General features: G+C 35.6%; 1 protein-coding gene and 1 long non-coding RNA gene across 6 annotated transcripts in view; one reads left to right on the top strand and one right to left on the bottom strand.

Moving 5' to 3' along the window:
- LOC306642444 overlaps positions 1 to 17,687 on the top strand; it is a 158,594-nt gene that overhangs the window by 19,585 nt on the left and 121,322 nt on the right. The gene's annotated exons all lie outside the window — the stretch shown is intronic.
- RPRD2 (regulation of nuclear pre-mRNA domain containing 2) overlaps positions 1 to 17,687 on the bottom strand; it is a 96,077-nt gene that overhangs the window by 12,304 nt on the left and 66,086 nt on the right. For 3 of the 5 annotated variants that reach the window (XM_079107034.1, XM_079107030.1, XM_079107032.1), the window contains exons 3-10: positions 15,108 to 15,208; positions 14,152 to 14,229; positions 12,838 to 12,890; positions 11,959 to 12,085; positions 10,539 to 10,714; positions 8,124 to 8,406; positions 6,110 to 6,370; positions 3,284 to 3,484 (exon numbers count right to left, since the gene is read on the bottom strand). In XM_079107034.1, coding sequence (XP_078963160.1) covers positions 3,284 to 3,484; positions 6,110 to 6,370; positions 8,124 to 8,406; positions 10,539 to 10,714; positions 11,959 to 12,085; positions 12,838 to 12,890; positions 14,152 to 14,229; positions 15,108 to 15,208 — 1,280 coding nt within the window. The remainder of the gene's footprint in view (positions 1 to 3,283; positions 3,485 to 6,109; positions 6,371 to 8,123; positions 8,407 to 10,538; positions 10,715 to 11,958; positions 12,086 to 12,837; positions 12,891 to 14,151; positions 14,230 to 15,107; positions 15,209 to 17,687) is intronic. The other 2 variants (XM_079107031.1, XM_079107033.1) reach the window with 1 other exon arrangement.

Below are 17,687 nucleotides of genomic sequence, written 5' to 3'. Positions count from 1 at the left end.
AAATATACACCACAAAGACTTAAAAGCCAGAAAAATGGGTATTGATCTTTTCATAAGGAAACAAAATTTCCATGCCATAAGTTGGAAAAAACCAAGGATTATTGATTAGTTAAATCTGACAATGATGAGATTCAATCCTATTCACTGACAGACAAAACCTCCTCAGAAGTACTGAAAAATAATTCTTTGGGGCAAAGGTTGAAGGTTCATGAAAATAAGTTGCTCCTATAGAAAATGTTTTTAAAAATATTTGACAAAGAGGTAACAGAAAAGTAGATAAATTCAACCATGTTTTAGAAATTTTGCCCAATTTTTGGTCATAAATAAAAATCATAAAATTTCATGTAAATGTATAGATTTTACTTTTTGGTACTGGGGTTTAAACCCAAGGCCTCTTGTATGCAAGGCAAGCACTCTACCACTGAGCTACATTTCCAGCCCCAAATTTGTAGATGTTAGTCAATGAATATATTATAACTTCCTTAGCAATGATATGGTAAACTATTTCATAATTTTATACGATAACTTTAATATTTCTTCAAAATATCAATTTTAACCCATAATTGCTGAGATTTAAGGTCTGAAGAATTTTAGGGCCACACCAGTCTTACTTTTTAACCTTATTAATTTATTTTTAAATACAAACATTTATTTATTTATTAAAAAAAATTTTTTTTAAACTTGTCAATGGATATTTTATTTATATGTGGTGCTGAGAATTGAACCCAGGGCCTCACACATGCCAGGCAAGCGTTCTACCACTGGGCCACAACTCCAGCCCCTAATTTTATTTTTTGTATGTGGAGGGGAGGTTCTGGGAAATGAAAGTGGTGCTTAAACACCAAGCCATATCCCCCAGACCTTTTTATTTTGTATTTTGAGACAAGGTCTTGTTAAGTTGTTTAGGGCCTCACTAAGTTGCTGAGGCTAGTCCTGAACTTGTGATTCTCCCGTCTCAGCTTCTTGAGCTGATGGGACTATAGGTGTAAGCCACCACGCCTGGCAAAATTTTAACTTCTAAGTAATGTTTCCTGGTTTTAATTATTATCCAGTAATCTATTATCAATATTCAACAATATTCAAACAACTGATGTATTGTTGACTTCAGTTATTCTCTTGGGGTGGGGTAGAAGCATGTTTCATTCTGAAAAGTTTCCAGGCTATACAGTTTTCCCTTTCCTAACAGTTTGATTTAATTCCTAAAAGTCACTGTTGTCTCCAATCCCAGAAGTCCTGAAGTACTATAATGTGATACGTAATAATGTCACGTAATTTTTAAAAGATTTTTTTAGCATATCTTTCAGATACTGCGAGATAAATTCTTCAAAAGGCCATCTGGTTAAGATAGATAATACCCAGATTTTTGGAATAAATAAAATTGTCTTTCACCATTAAATATTACTTTCTTTTGTGTTGAAAATCTGTCAATAAGGGTTATGGACTGTGATAACACAGAACCAAGCTGTAAGAGATTTCTTGGAAACATTTAATAAACACATCTATTTATGCTGCTGGACATAGTCCTTTGAAAACTATAGGGGAATTCCACTTTTTATAAGAGAATAAAAGGTGATGAACCACCCTGTTAGTCCACAAAAGTTGTTTTTTGGGGTTCTCATTTCTCATTCTGCCAAAACACTCTTAGTTCCATGCAAATTTTGCTGGATGAAAGTCCAAGTCCACATGATACTGTTTCAGAAATCTAGTGAAAGTTCTTTAAAATGTAGTTTTATATATCAAATCACACAAATGAGTTCAAGATTTTTATTGCTACTATAGGATGGCAATAGGAGAAGAATCGAAAAGGAGAAACCATAGCATGTTGATCTTTCAAATGAACTATTCCTGAAAGTAGTGGTTCAAGATATGCCACAGTATTTTTTTTTTTTGGTGGTGCTGGGGATTGGTGCAAGCCAAGCACTCTACCTACTGAGCTATATATCCCCAGCCCCACAGTATTATCATCAATTATTGATTGCTGGTACCAATAGATGGAAGCTATATATTATTACTTTATAGTATTTAGTTCTGTGTGCCAAAATTTTTCTTTATTTTATAACAAAATTCATCATGATATAGTACTTGACTGATCCACTTACAAAACAGTTTACGAAACAGAAAATTAATAGATACCTATACTACTATACTCATATTGAGCATGATTTCTCAAGCTCAGCACTTTTCACGTTTTGGGATGGATAATTCTTTGCTGTTGGGGGTTTTCCTATGCATTACAGAATGTTTAGTTACATCCCCATGGCTCTGACCCACTAGATGCTTTAGTATCCCTCCTACTCAGGTGTGACAAACAAAATGTCCCTAATCCTTGCCAAATGTCCCCTAGAGGCCCCTCACTGAGATTACTGACATCAAGTATACCACTACAATGAAGATAGTGTATTTATAATTCATTGCATAATTATACTGAGGTGTTCAAAAAGGGTTATGTTGGTATCTGGAAAGAAAGAGTAGAGATCAGATAGATCTTAGGAAAAAATGTTAGAAGCAGGCAGTTTTACATGAAAACACAACTGGCAAAGCTGAACAGAAGTTCAAATGAGGCAGAGATTATACATAAGTAAAAACAAAAAAGATGTAGAGGCCTTTATAACTTTAGCTGGGCAAAATGGCTGTAATTAATCCCAGTTACTCAGGAGGCTGAGGCAGGTGGATTTAGAGTTCAAGCCCAGCCTGGGCAACTAAAACAACACACTGTAACCAGTACTAAAAGCTGGGATGTCATGGTATAACCATGTAACCAATCAGGAAATCTGGTTTTAATCTTGGCTCATTACTGATGAGCTAGGTGTATATGTTTAAGCAGACCATCTCCTCACTGAGCCTCAGTTTTCTTACCTAGAAAGGAGCAGATTAGACTTTTTATATGATATTGGGAATTGAACCCCCCCTTAGGGCATCTTCCATGCTAGGCAAGTGTTCTGCCACTCAGCTACTTCCCCAGTCCTTTATTTTATTTTGAGAAAGGTTCTCACTAAGTTGCCCAAGTTGGCTTCAAATTTGTGATCCTCCTGCTTCAGCCTTCCCAGTAGCTGGGATTATAGTCATCTGCCACCATAGCCAGTTTAGACTAGATAATATTTAAAGTCTCTTTCAGCTTTGACATTTTTAATTCCATAAATGCCAAATCATAAATGATAAACATAAAGAGAATCAGGAACTAATTGTATTATACATTTTATGACTTTGGATTCCTCAGAAATGGAATATAAGATTAAGCCAGGGACAAACAAAATTCAAGTCCCTCTAGCACATGTCAGTTTACCTTGCAGTGCAGGGGCTGACTGTGTCTGGGTTTTGGAAAGAGCAGATAGAATGCTCTCTGGGGTGATCTCCACCTTGGAAAGGATATTTGCCAGAGGGTTGTGAGATGTTGTTGTGGCAGGTGCAGGTGTTTTCAGGCCACTGGTGAGGTTGCTGGGACTAGTAGGAGTTCCTGGAGAAGGTCTTGATGCAGGACTGACCCCTGGTGGCAGAAAGATGAACTCAAGAAAATGCAACTCAAAATGACCATTCAATTCATGACATTTTCCACTCACTTCAATGAGTCTGATATGTTTAACAGAAATTCTTGTGTCTGATCCACAAATGGCCCTTTATCATGGAATGTACAAAGAAAAAAAAATCTGAAAATTAAGATTTGCTCCTTCTATTTGGAACATCCTTAAAACAAACAAGCATGAAGTTACTTTCTTATATATTCATTAGTTTTGAGAACTCCAACAAGAAGAGACCAGGCAACCCTTTTTTTCCCCCATTACCAAATAGTACCTATACTTAAGAGCCCTGTTAGTACTCAGTAAACACTGTTGGATGACTGGATGATCAGACCTCACTGGAATTGCAGAACTCTGCTACTGCATACTTCCACATGACTGATAATTTACTTGCTTTTGAAATAATGACCTTTATATGTTTTTATATTTCAAAATGGTTGATTTTTAACAGGAAAGATGGTATATAAAGAGAAAAACATATGACTATTTAAAAGATGATAAAATCTATAAACAGATTATTTCACAAACAGAAATGAAAAGCAAATAAAAAGTTTTAACCATATCTTTAATCAATGAAAAACATTAAAACAACTTGTAAAAGCTGAATGTCTCACAGATTAAACGAAGTAAAATAGTAGAGAGGGTGAGGAACAGAAACTTTCAGATACTAGGTACATAAAATAGTTATAGTCTTGGATATCAATTTCATTATAACATATGAAAAGATTTTAAAAACATGCTGATTATTTTTTTTAGGGGGGTTTTATCCAACTTTTTTTTTTTTTTTGCAGTGCTAGGGAGTTAACCTATGACCTTGCACATGCTATGTGAGCACTCAACCACTGAGCTGCATGCAGCCCAATAATCTTCATCTCTTAGAAATATGTAAGTATTTATGATGAAACTAAATGTTTGGACTGGGTGAGGTGCCTGTAATCCCAGTATTTTGGGAAGGTAAGGCAGGAGGATTGCAAGTTCAAGGCCAGCTTTGGCAATTTAGTAAGGCCCTAAGCAACTTACTGAGACCCTGCCTCAAAAAAAAAAAAAAGGGTGGGGGGGGGTGGGGGTTTGGGATGTAGCTCAGTGGTAAGGCACCTGAGTACGATCCTTAGTACAGAAAAAAAGAAAATAAATTAAATGTTTGGATTATTTTCTTCAAAATAATCCAGAGCGAACAGGGTATAGATTTCTCATGGTTATCCTATTGTAATTGGGTGATGAGTATATGGGTTGTTCCACTTACACACATTTTCATTTAGTTTTTTCTTGTGTATGTATGTGGTTCTGGGGATTAAACCCAGCACTTGAATGTGAGACAAGTGCTCTACCACTAAGTTAAATTCCTAGTCCTTTTTATTTTGAGACAGGGTCTCTCAGTAAGTTGCCTTAGCCTTCTAAGTTGGAATTCTAGGTGTGTGACACTGCACTCAGTGCTTCCAAGCTTTTCTCAAAAATTTTTGTTTTGAAACAGGGTCTTTAAGTTGCTGAGGCTGGCCTTGAATTTGAGGATCCTCCTGCCTTAGACTCTTGATTAGCTGGGATTATATGTGTGTGCCACATGCCTGGCTAGCTTGATCTTTCTACTTCATCTAATCTTTATCCATCTATCTACCTACCTACCTACCTACCTACTTACCTATTTACTTATTGGTACCAAGGATTGAACCCTAGGGCACTGAACTAATAAGTCACACCCCCAGACCCCTCCCTTTCTTTTTTAACTTTGAGACAGGATCTTGCTACGTTGCTGAGGTTGGCTTTGAACCTGCTATTCTGCCTCAGCATCGCAAGTCGCATGGATTACAGGTGTGTGCCCAGCTTGGCTAAATAGTTTAAATTAAAATTTTCCATTAAAACAAGATCTAGGGCTGAAGGGATAGCTTGGCTGAGCATGTGCTCAGTATAAAGTCTTGATTTTGATTCCCAGTATACCCCCCCACAATTTATATGCTTATCAATTAAAAATGTAATTTTGGTTTTATTATTTTAAACAGTGAAATGAATGGTTTGTTTGTTTATTTATTTTGAGGTACTGGGGATTAAATCCAGGGCCTCACACGTTAGTCATATGCTCTACCACTGAGCAACATTCTCAGCCAGCATATTTCTTTTATTATTATTATTATTATTTTGGGTACCGGGGTACTGAGCCATATCCCCAGTCCTTTTTAATATTTTATTTAGGGACAGGGTTTCACCAAATTGCTTAGGGCCTTACTAAGTTGCTGAGGCTGGCTTTGAACTCGTGATCTTACTGCCTCAGCCTCCTGAGATGCTGGGATTACAGGTGTCGAGCCACTGTTGTCTGGCTATTTCAATTATTAAAAGAAAAAATCATTACAGATATTTAATCCTTCAAACACTCATAAACACATATACTTGTAAGGGTAAATAAATATAAGTGGTTTCCTTTGGGGTAATATGAGGACATATTTATTTTACTCACTACTGATCTAATTTTTCTATATTTTCACTACACTTTTTAAACAAAAAAATAATTTTTAAAAATTCAGTAACAACAACAACAAAAGACTGATGGTTCAATTTAAAACGATGGAAATCAGTTTTTTATCTTCTTCACTGCGCTTACTTACCAGTATTTTTCATGACTGATGTAAGGCTGCTAAGGATGGAACTGATCTTTGCCAGGTCCACATTAGCTAGGTTAGGCAAAGCCAAAGCTGGGGAAGAGGACAGTAGTGAAGTATTCACAGGCTTTGGAAGAGGTGGGGCTGCTGTCATGGTCACAGGCACTGGGGTACATGAAGAGGCCTTTGAGAGAGTTTCCGTCGGCTTTGTAGGTACAGAAGTAGAGACAGCTGACTTCTCCATAGGTTTTTCCTTCCTGTCCTCCACTGTTTCAACAAAGAAAGAAATGATATTACATCTTCCTACTTTCTAGGCTTTGCTCTCAATATGAAATAATATGTCCTCATATTTTCTAACTTGAGGGTTCAAAAGCATTACAATTCTAAAGAAAAGATCTGGTTACTTTGTGCTTTTTATTTAAAGTCAGTCTTCATAATTTATTTATTATGATTTATGATATTTATTATCATTCCCACCTTCTACATCTACTTAAAAGGAATTTCTCAATTATTCTTTCTTGCTTACTCATGATTCTTTTGCATCTTCTGACTATTTGTGTATTTAATGTATACATTTCTGAAACAGGAGGGAGAGAGGCTGAGGAATGAGATGAGGCAGGAAGAGGAGAGGAAAAGGAAGTGGCAAAAAAATAATAAATAAAATAAAAGGCTACTGCTATTGCAGCCACAACCCTCCAAATAAAGATAAAATAAAAATGTGAACATTTCAGGAAAACACATTATGTGGTACATATTTGTACTGTCCCTTGGAAATGGTATTTGTCATAAATTGTAATCTTTCCCTTTTCATTAACCTGAGAATCTTCTTAGTGACAACCTATTTTTGTTACATTTTCTTTTCTTCTTCTTCTTTTTTTTTTTTGTACTAGAAATTTAACCCAGAGGTGCTTTACCACTGAGTCATACCACCCAGTCCTTTTACTTTTTTATTCTGAGAAGGGGTCTACCAAGTTGCTGAGGCTGGCCTCAAACTTGTGATCCTTCTGCCTCAGACTCTTTTAATTTTTGTTTTAGTTATAGGTGACACAACACCTTTATTTTATGTGGTGCTGAGGATCAAACCCAGGGTCTCACACATGCTAGGCAAGCACTCTACCACTGAGCCACAACCCCAGCCCCAATGTTTTACTTCTTGATAATTCTGTAACAGGTACCTTTTAATGCTTTAAAGACTATTGGGGCAGATAATTATATTCAAAAGAGGTCCAATTATCTAATAAGAATAAGTGTAAAAGCTGGGGATCTAAGAGCAACAATTCACCAATTCAGGCAAGTTCTTAAAAGTGTGGTTAACAAATTGCAGTTTTGTAATTCTGGAAGATCAAGAGTGACAGAGAATAAGAAATTCCAGTATAAATACCCCTCCTGTAGAGCAGTGCAGGCTAAATGAAATTTAATTCAAGCCACTTTTAAGTTTAAGCTTTCTAGTAGCCACGTTAAAAAACAAAAAAAGAAATAGATACATTTTGATAATGTGTATTTATCTTGACATATCACACTTTAATTTCATTGTTATAAAAATAAAAATCATTAATGTGATACTTTATTTGGAGAGGTACTACGTTTGGGAATCCAACATATATTTTATACTTATATAACATCTCAAGTTGCAGAAACTATATTTCAAATGTGTAAAAGTCAAATTTTAGCTAGTGGTTGCTATATTGAAGTGTTGATCTTCGGTGGTGATTTTGTTTTTAATTTTTTTTTTTTTTTAGCTTTTGATGAACCTTTATTTTATTTATTTATATGTGGTGCTGAAGATCGAATCCAGTGCCTCATACATGCTAGGCAAGCACTCTACCACTGAACCACAACCCCAGCCCAGCAGTGATTCTTAACTCATGTAGCATACAAAAACATGAACCATTGCTCTAGAGACAAATGTTACCTTAGTGTTCTAATACGTTCTAAGCTATCTTTTAATACCTACCCATTAATTAGTGGGCAGGAAAAACCAATATAAAGTAAGTTATCTAATAATTATATAAGGACATACCAATGATTTTAGACCCATCATCTTCTACATCTGAGAGTTCCATGTCTTCCACATCACGATTATCTGTCACAGGCTCCGGTGTGGCAGATTTCTCACTCTCTATTGTTGGTGACTGAGATTCCTCACCTCCCATTCCCTGAAATGGAGACTCCGAACCAGTTGGGGAGGGAGCATCCATACTTGGGGAAGGGACTGGTGATTCTTCAGGATCAGGAAGGGTTGACTTCAACTGATCCAATTTCTTCTTTAAATTGTTTACTCGGTTAGCAAAGGTTTTGTATGCCTAAAAGAGAAGAATAAGTTTATTTCTCTGGAAAAGGACCAAGAAGTTAGCATTCCGACTCTGATCAGATTTACTCACGGTTACAACATCACTGGCACGAAACAGAAAATAACATAATCTGTCAAGTGTGGAGTACTTTTTAATCTCTTTCTTTTTTTTGGCACTGGGGCTTGAACCTGGGGTGCTTTCCCACTGAGCTACATCCCTAGTCGTCGTTATTATTATTATTATTTTTGTGGTGCTGGGGATTAAACCCAGAGCCTTGTGCATGCGAGGTAGGCACTCTACCAACTGAGTTATATCCCTAGTCCAGTCCTTTTTATTTTGACACAGGGTCTCACTACATTGCTGAGGCTGGCCTTGAACTTTTGATCTTCCTGCTTCAGCCTCCCAATTCAATAAATTTACACTGTTTAAATCATTCAGTCTGAAATGGTTTCAATATTAACTGAAACCACTAATTCAGAACCCCAAGTCAGGTAAATATAAAGAAGAACACACTTGGGACTGGAGTTGTGGCTCAGCAGTAGAGTGCTTGATTAGCATGCATGAGGCCCTGGGTTCACTCCTCAGCACCACATAAAAATAAAATAAAGGTATTATGTCCACCTACAACTAAAATATATATTTAAAAGAAGAAGAAGAACACACTTAGGCACATCATTTAATGACTAATGAAAACCAAAGATAAAGTATTAGTAGTAGCCAAAGAAGAAAAGACATATTATATTTGAAGAAGAAACAATAAGACTGATTTCTCACTGAAATGATGGATATACACAAGACAGAAGAATATGTTTTAAGTGCAAAATTAACTGCTACCCTAGAAGTCCAGTGCAAAAAAGATGCTCCAAATAAATTTTAAAAATGGGCTACCATTTTATCTATAGTAAATGAAATCCTAAAGAATACTCCTCAGCAGAGAGAAAATTATCCCAGATGGAAGAACAAGGATGCAGTGTTTTGTTTTTTGGTACCTGAGATTGAACCAAAGGTGCTTAACCATGAACTACATTCCAGTCCTTTTATTTTTTATTTTGAGACACAGTGTCACTAAGTTGCTAAGGGCCTCTCTAAGTTGCTGGGGCTGGCCTTGAACTTGAGACTCTCCTGTCTCAGCCTCCTTAGTTGTTGGGATTACAGTTGGGCGCTGTCATGCCTGGCAAAAATGCAGTGGTAAATAACACTTCCTACATCAAATGATGGTAGAACACACACAAACACAATTGAACTACATTATAATTAAAAACACATACAATATAGGCAGGGATGCCGAATCCAGTTCCTTTGGTGATACCTTCAAAGAAACCAAAAGTAGTAGCAGCTAGGAAGTTAAAGATCTGAATAAGGATTTTAGCAGCTGCCCAGTGCCAAGGTGACAGAATTGAATTTATGTCCTGACAACAAAATACTGTCTTTTCTTTCTCTTTTCTGTCTTCCTTTCTCTCCTTTCCCTTTTGCACTTATGTGGTATTTGTAATTGAACACAGGTATGCTCTATCACTCAGCTACATCTCTGACCCTTTATATGTATGTATGTATTTATTTTTGAGACAGGATCTTGCTAAGTTGCCCAGGATGGTTTCAAACTTGCAATCCTCTGTTTCCAGAATCACTGGGATTACAAGTGCGCATCACCACACCCAGTGTACGATATACTTTTGTAACCACACAGAGTAAATTAAAACTTTATCATTCAGAGGCCTTTTAATAGGGGAAGAGAGGGTCTTTAGTTGGTTTACATAAAATTTAGCAATAGAATGTTTTCATGTTACCTGAAAGAAAAAAACAGTTTATAATCCACTGGTTTATAATCGCAATTTTATATCCTATTACAGTAATTATGGGTGATTCTTCAGGGTAGTCCCTTTTAAATACCAAAGCTTTAGGTTTTTATTAAAGCATAATGGTTAGGGTTTGTATGAGTGTTAGCATCAGAAGGACCCAGGTCTACATCTAGTTGCCATCACTTTTTACTACCTATGTCATCTTGTACTAATTCTTCAAAAGTAAATTTGTTCATCTGTGAAGTGGAGATAATAATGCTTATCCTTGCAGAGTTAGATACCATGAGTAACAGTCTCTGGCATACAGTAAGCATTCAATATAAGATACGTGTAGTAATTACTTACATTGGCCACCACTTTTACTTCTTTGTACTGTGCTTCATAGAAAATTCCAGCATTTTCCAGTGCTTCTGTTAGTGAAGGCCCATTTTTCACCTGCTTATCCAATCCATTCACAAATTCTTCCAGCTTAGAGCTTGCCTCTTCAAATTCTTTGGAGAACTTCTTCCCCCCAGTTTTATCTAAAATAAAAGAGAAAGTATTTATTTTAAGATAAAAAAGAACAAGTGAAAATTTTACTCTTTTGAGGACAGTCCCTCTCTGTGAATCAGTACATGTTATTCTGTGAACCTGTTTCTGCTTAGTGTATAATATTTTTAGTTTTAATTTTATCTTAAATCAAACAAATTCATGTGGCTCTGCTGAAGTGAAGGTATTTGTAATTAAGATAAGGAAAAGGAAGTTCAACCAAAACAAAGTTTGTTGATTATTGCTTTTCACCACAAATATAATGCTACACTGCTACTTAGGAATAAGAATGAAGCTCAATGCTGTCCGCTTATACTGTACTAAGGTTCAGGAAAATAAAGGGATCTTTGTAGATATCACACTGAATATTCTTTTCTCTGTGAAAAAGATGCTTATTAATTTGATATATACTTCTTTCCCAGTAACTGCTAGGCTACAGCTTTGGATATGGGCATAATGTTTGGCCTTGCCTCTTATTAGCTATGCAACTTGAACAAACTACTCATCTCCTTATAAAGCCTCAGATTTCTCATGAATAAGAGGTATTTTAGAATGCTTCTGGGTTGTTATGAGAATTAGATGACATATAATCAATTAAAGAATGATGCAGGAACAAAATAGGTGCCAAAATTAATAGATAGTAGTCATTTACTCATTATTTCAAATATATTTATCAAACGCTTATTATGTAATAAGGATTGCTTTAGGCTCTAGTGCACAGTGATAGCCAAATAAAGATAATTTCTGTATTCATGAGGCTTATATTTTGTATTTGGGAGTATGAATATATAAAATTTACAAAGTAAGGAAATGAGAACAACTTACTAGATTTTTTTTTTTAAGTTGTAGATGGACACAATACATTTATTTTTTTAGTGTGGAATCCAGAGCCTCACACTAGGCAAGAGCTCTACCACTAAGCCACAACCCCGGCCCCCACTAACTAGATTTTATAAGGCATTACAGTGACTTTATTAAAGAGCATATCCAAACCAATTAACCTCACATGTGAAATACAAATGTTTACATATAACTCAATACACCCAGAAAGTGAGAAGGATAAGAATTTAATTATGAAATTTATATGAATGAAATCACTATTGGAAAAATCAGAGATACTACAACTGTCTTTAAAACCTAAAGTTCTCTTTATGGGGTAAACCAGTGTGATACCTGAAAACTACAGATCTGGAAAGAAAAATCTGAATTATTTTGTTTAAAAGGATGTAAGTATTACCTTTTAAGCATTTGAGGGTTTCTGTGCTGCATACATCCACCCTCATAGTTGACAACTGTTTCTCCTTCAATTCTATCTGATCTTCTGAGCGCTTATACAGCAACAGTTCTTCAATGAGGGCCTGAGACTGAACACAGATGAGAGTCATATTTTATTCATAAGATCATTCAATTATTTTTATTCTACCTCTCCCTTCATTTTTCTTCACAGTGGGGGATTATCAAAGATAATTCTCATGTCAAAACCTTAGGAACAAAAGAATTTTCCTTAATTATTCAAAGGTAATTTATGGATACAGGTTTATAAAACAGGCAAAGGCCTATTTACATCTCTTTATTTTATTTTTTGGAACTTGGGATTGAACCCAGGGGTACTTAACCACTAAGCCCCATTCCCAGTCTTTTTATTTTATTTATTTGAGACAGGGTCTGACTAAGTTGCTTAGGGCTGCACTAAATTGCCGAGGCTGGCTGGCTTTGAACTTGTGATCTTCTTGCCTCAGGCTCCCCAGGCACTGGAATTACAGGCATGTGCCATCACACCCAGCTACTTACATTCTCTTTAATTTTAGTTAGATAAACATAGTCTTCTCAACAAAAATTCTAATTTAGCAGAATTTCACTGATGAACCTCCTTGTTGGCAAAATTCAATGAAGAACTCAGCTGATAGTATATAGTCTAGAAGATTATTTTTCTCATTAGAAACAAAATTATAGACAATCTAATCCCAATCTGAATTTCATTAGAACAATTCAAGCATGTTTAGAACATAACCGATATAAAATCTAATAAAAATAAATCTTACTAAACAATATTGGAAACTGCAGCATAAAAGGAATGAATAATGTTTTGCTCTAGATAACATATTCTGTGACTTACTCGAAATTCAGCAACTATCTTAGACTTGAGAGCAGCTTTTGGATTCGTGGATGCTGTTGGAATTAAACAAAAAGTCATTATGAATATAAAGAGTTGATTAAACTCAGGAAAAATCTTAGCTGTATAGTCAAGATTAAACTCTGAAAATATGGCAAACATGCACATTTAAATCATAATATGCTTCCTAGGATAAATAATGAACTATAAAACTTAAATACTTTTAAGCATGGACAATATAAAAATATACTATTTAGACAGGTCTAACCAACTTACCTCTTGAAGTCTTACAGTCATAAAGTCCTAGAATTACTGATTTGGAGATACAGAAATACATGAAGTACCTTCTTTTTCTATACTGACTGAAAGTGTAAGAGGGTCTCAATATCTCAACATTAAGAGTGTTTAGGAACAGGACATCAAATTAATCCTGAGTGCTGGCTGAAAAATTTACTAACAAATATCAACTCTATTCCCATATATTTAGTTTTGGAATTATTTTCTGTTAATTCACTTCACAGAAAAAACAGGCAAGGACAGTTCTAAGTACATTACCACTGTGGATGAACTTGGCTGAAATGACGACTCTTGTTGTTCCTAAGCATGCAACTTATGACCAAAAGGATGTCAGAGGATTCCCTTAACCATGATGAATATCATATGCCTGATGGAGCAAACCATCTCAAGTGTCTTGTTTCACCTCCCAATTCTCACTGTCTTTTACCTTGTTCCCTCCACACTTTCAAGTCTTTCAATATTCCTCAGTTTTCCCACAGAAGCCTATTACATGCAGTATTCCACTCCCTTGATCTCATGCTGGGTAAATATGATAAACATAACAGGAGCTCCAGTTAGAAAACGAGCTTCTTGCCAGGATATTGAGGCCCATGTCTAATTTGGTAGAATGTATCCCCAAATTTGAAGGATTTCATGGCTCCCACAAAAAAAATGCTTCTTAATGCCTAGACTCGTCTTCAGCTCTGTTGTTTAATGCCAGCTGCCCCTATCTTCATATATCTTTGAACCTGAAAATTAGCCTAAGCACTATCAAGTTTTGTTTTTCTTCTTTCAATCCCCCAACTACTTTTGAATCTTCACTCAATTAAACCCTTTTCCTGAAATTTCTTTGTTTAATAGTAGTTTTTTAAGAGGTAACTTCATGATGGCTTGTTTAATATAAGTCACTGGGAGCCTCCCAGGCCTGGAAAACATAGGCTTGCCCATGATTTATGCCAGGTACGATGTCAAATGGTCTACATTTTCTTCTGCTCCAAAAAGAGGAGGTAATTTTATATTAGTTGAGGTTTTGTTCCTTACTTTGTGATTTCTTCCACTGCTTATTCGGTTGTTTGTTCAGATTTTCTTTCAGCTGCTTCTGAGTTTTGAAAGTGGTACCTGGAAAACATTTCAGTTTTTGCAATCTGGCATTATGGGAAGCTGTTTTGTCTGTCCACTTCAGTGCCAAAGTTGTAGCATGAAAAAAGGCAATCCGAGACTGTGTTGTTTCTTTCTTTTCTTTTCTTTCATTTTTATTAAAAAAAAAAAAAAAAAAAAAAAAAAAAAAAAAAATAGAAAACACCCACCAGATCTAAGAAGCTGTCAAATAAACAATTTCTACCAAAGATATTACTGATTCTGAAAAGAATAGGGCAGAAGGCTTAAAAATACCAGTTAAATTCAATGAAGAATTTAACAGCTTCTTAGAAGATTCTATTTTAAAAGCAAACTTCTAGTCAAATAATGATCATGAGAGTAGATTACCATCAACTTCTATTCAACGACTTAATTACATGCATCAAATATATAAGGACAAAGTTGCTAAAAAACAAAGCAAGCAACCCAAAAACTCCCAAAACACAGGTATACAACGTACTGCAAACCTAAATCAAAACAAAGTCTGAAGACTGCCAATATATACTTACTACCAAAAAGCTTAGGGAGAAATGAATCCCTGTTCAAAAATTCTCCAACAGTAAGAGGACAGAGTAGCATTTTGAAACATTCAATTAAAGCAAATGCAGGAAAATAATCAGATGACTATCATCACTTAGATTTTTTTAAGTCAATAAAACAAAATCCAAACCCGTCTCCCAAATGAATTCCACTTAAATTCTAAATTTGAATAGATCTAGTCTGACAAATATTTAATTTTAAACAAATAAGGCCAGATCCCAAATTTTATTTTTCATTATTATACAACAGAACTGGCTCTATAGATGTATATTTGTAAAGTATGACTCAATTTTTCTTTTATGAGAGAATAAGACACTTACTCAAAGCTTCTCTCAATGCCAAAATCATTTCTTCTGGGTATACATTTCTGTCTTCCCAGATTTTAAAAATTCGTTCTATAGACTTGGAGACAGATGGATCCCTGAAAAAAAAAAAACAAAAGAAAAAGAAAAAGAAAAAGAGATTATAAAAATACTGACTTATATCCCAAACTAGAAATGTAAAACCAATAAAATTACTATTTTCCAAGTTTCTTCTGATGTTTATTTTAAAATATTTTTTCCCTAAATGTTGAGCATTCTTTCTTCTTTTTTTTGTGGTGCTAGGGATTGAACCCAGGGCCTTGTGCATGCGAGGCAAGCACTCTACCAACTGAGCTATATCCCCAGTCCAAGCATTCTTATGATTAGATTGATGAACTAATTTAATTTGGAATAAAGTTTTCATAAAATATAAAATGTAAATAATTCTTTTCCTAGTATGCAGGGTTAAAGAAATCTTAAAAACTTATTCAAGGGGCTGGGGAGATAGCTCAGTCGGTAGAGTGCTTGCCTTGTAAGCACAAGGCCCTGGGTTCAATCCCCAGCACCCCCCCCCCCCCAAAAAAAAAAAAGTATTCAATACTTTTATCAATGACAAAGAGAAGGCTATGGATGAAATACTATACTTTGTGATAGATATGAAGTAGACACAAGTCAATGCACTAAATGACACAACTGGCATTCTTAAAGGTTGAATCTAACAAGATGAAATTTAATAAGAACCTGGTACAAAAGACAAAAACAAAGTCCAAAATAATTACATCAGCATGGAATGAGAAGACAAGATTTAGCAATACTGTGCACTGCCCACCTCCCGCTTTCTCACCACCTTTTAAAGGTTTGGTTAAAAATAATTTGAGCTGGGCACACGCCTGTAATCACAGTGGCTTGGATGGCTGAGGTAAGAGGATTTTGGGTTTAAAGCCAGACTCAGCAAAAGTAAGGTGCTAAGCAACTCAGTGAGACCCTGTCTCTAAATAAAATACAAAATAGGGTTGGGGATGTGGCTCAGTGGTCGAGTGCCCCTGAGTTCAATTTCTGGAACCAAAATTAAAAAAAAATTAAAAAAGAGAATAAATCCTGTTTTAACATGTTATCTAAAAAGCTATAAAATGATACTGTAAGAACATATATCTAGAATGAAGGAGGTGAAATGTCGTGCACATGCTACTTTCCAATCCCTTTTTATTTATTTTGAGACAAGGTCTCACACAGTTGCAGAGTTGCCCTCAAACTTTTGAGATTCCTCAGTAGCTGGGATTATAGACATGTGCTACTATGCTAATCATTGTTTTAAGTGAAACTATAGAAGGAATAGGAAAAAATGTTGAGAGGCTTGTGAAGAAGAGGAAGAAGATGAATCAGTGACAGGTGTGGTGGTGCAAGTCTGTAACCCAGGGACTCCAGAGTCTGAGACAGGAGGATCACAAGTTTAATGTCAGCCTCAGCAATTTAGTGGGACTCTCAGCAACTCAATAAAAAACTTCACTCACTTTCACCAAATGGAAATTCATAGGATAATAGTTTCAGCTTTACTGTTCTCTAGTAGTGTCATCCTATGAATGTTGGTATTATGTTTGAAACCAATTACACACACACACACACACAAATTGTATTCTATTCTCTTCACGTAACAATGATTTCCCAATGTTCTGATCAACTCTTTGTAAAGATTTTCTTTCTCTTTTCTGGGGTGGAGGGTACTGGGGATTGAGGGATTGAGTCTAGGGATGCTCTACTCCTCAGTTACATCCCCAGTCCTTTTTTATTTTGAGACAGTGTCTCGCTAAGTTGTCCAGGCTGGTCTTGAACTTGTCATCCTCCTGCCCCATTCTCCAGAGTTCTTGGGATTACAGGGGAATGCCACTGCATTAGCATTTTCAATCACTATGCCATATTCCATTAATATTTATAATTTTTTTTTTTTTTGGTACCAGGTACTGAACCCAGAGGTGCTTAACCACTGAGTCACATTCCCAGCCCTTTTTTATATTTCATTTAGAGACAGGGTCTTGCTGAGTTCTGACAGCCATGCTAAGTTACTGAGGCTGACTTTGAATTTGTGATCCCCCTGCTTCAGCCTCCTGAGCTGCTGGGATCACAGGTGTGTGCCACCACACCCAGTTTGAATTTGTATTCAATATTCCCAAGTATGATTTTATTCTTTAGGTCTCACATTATTTCCTTCTAAGGTTATTCTTAGATATTTCATATATTTTATTGCTAGTATGACTTATCATTCCTTCCCATTGCTTACTTCCTAAAGTAAAACTGATTCAGAATTTTGTTGATGATAAATTATCTCAGCTGTTTCTCTGAAGGTATTTTTCTATGTTTGACTGGTTCTTGAAAGTAGTTTTGTTTTTGTACCCAAATCTACATTGAAAGATACTTTATATCAATGTTCTAAAGACATTTTTTACAACTGCCTTCTGGTTTCCATTGTTGCTATTGAGAAATCTGCCGTCAGTTTAATTGTAATCTTTTGTATGTGACCTTTTTGTTTGGTGGTTTCCTTTTTTGCCATTTCTAAAAATTGTAGTTTAACATATGTAACATAAAACTTGCCATTTTAAACAC

Source organism: Sciurus vulgaris, assembly GCF_902686455.1.
Source record: "Sciurus vulgaris genome assembly, chromosome: 1".
NCBI classification, from domain to species: domain Eukaryota; kingdom Metazoa; phylum Chordata; class Mammalia; order Rodentia; family Sciuridae; genus Sciurus; species Sciurus vulgaris.
The sequence above is the reverse complement of the archived record's forward strand: the minus strand, read 5'-3'. Positions and strand labels throughout refer to the sequence as shown.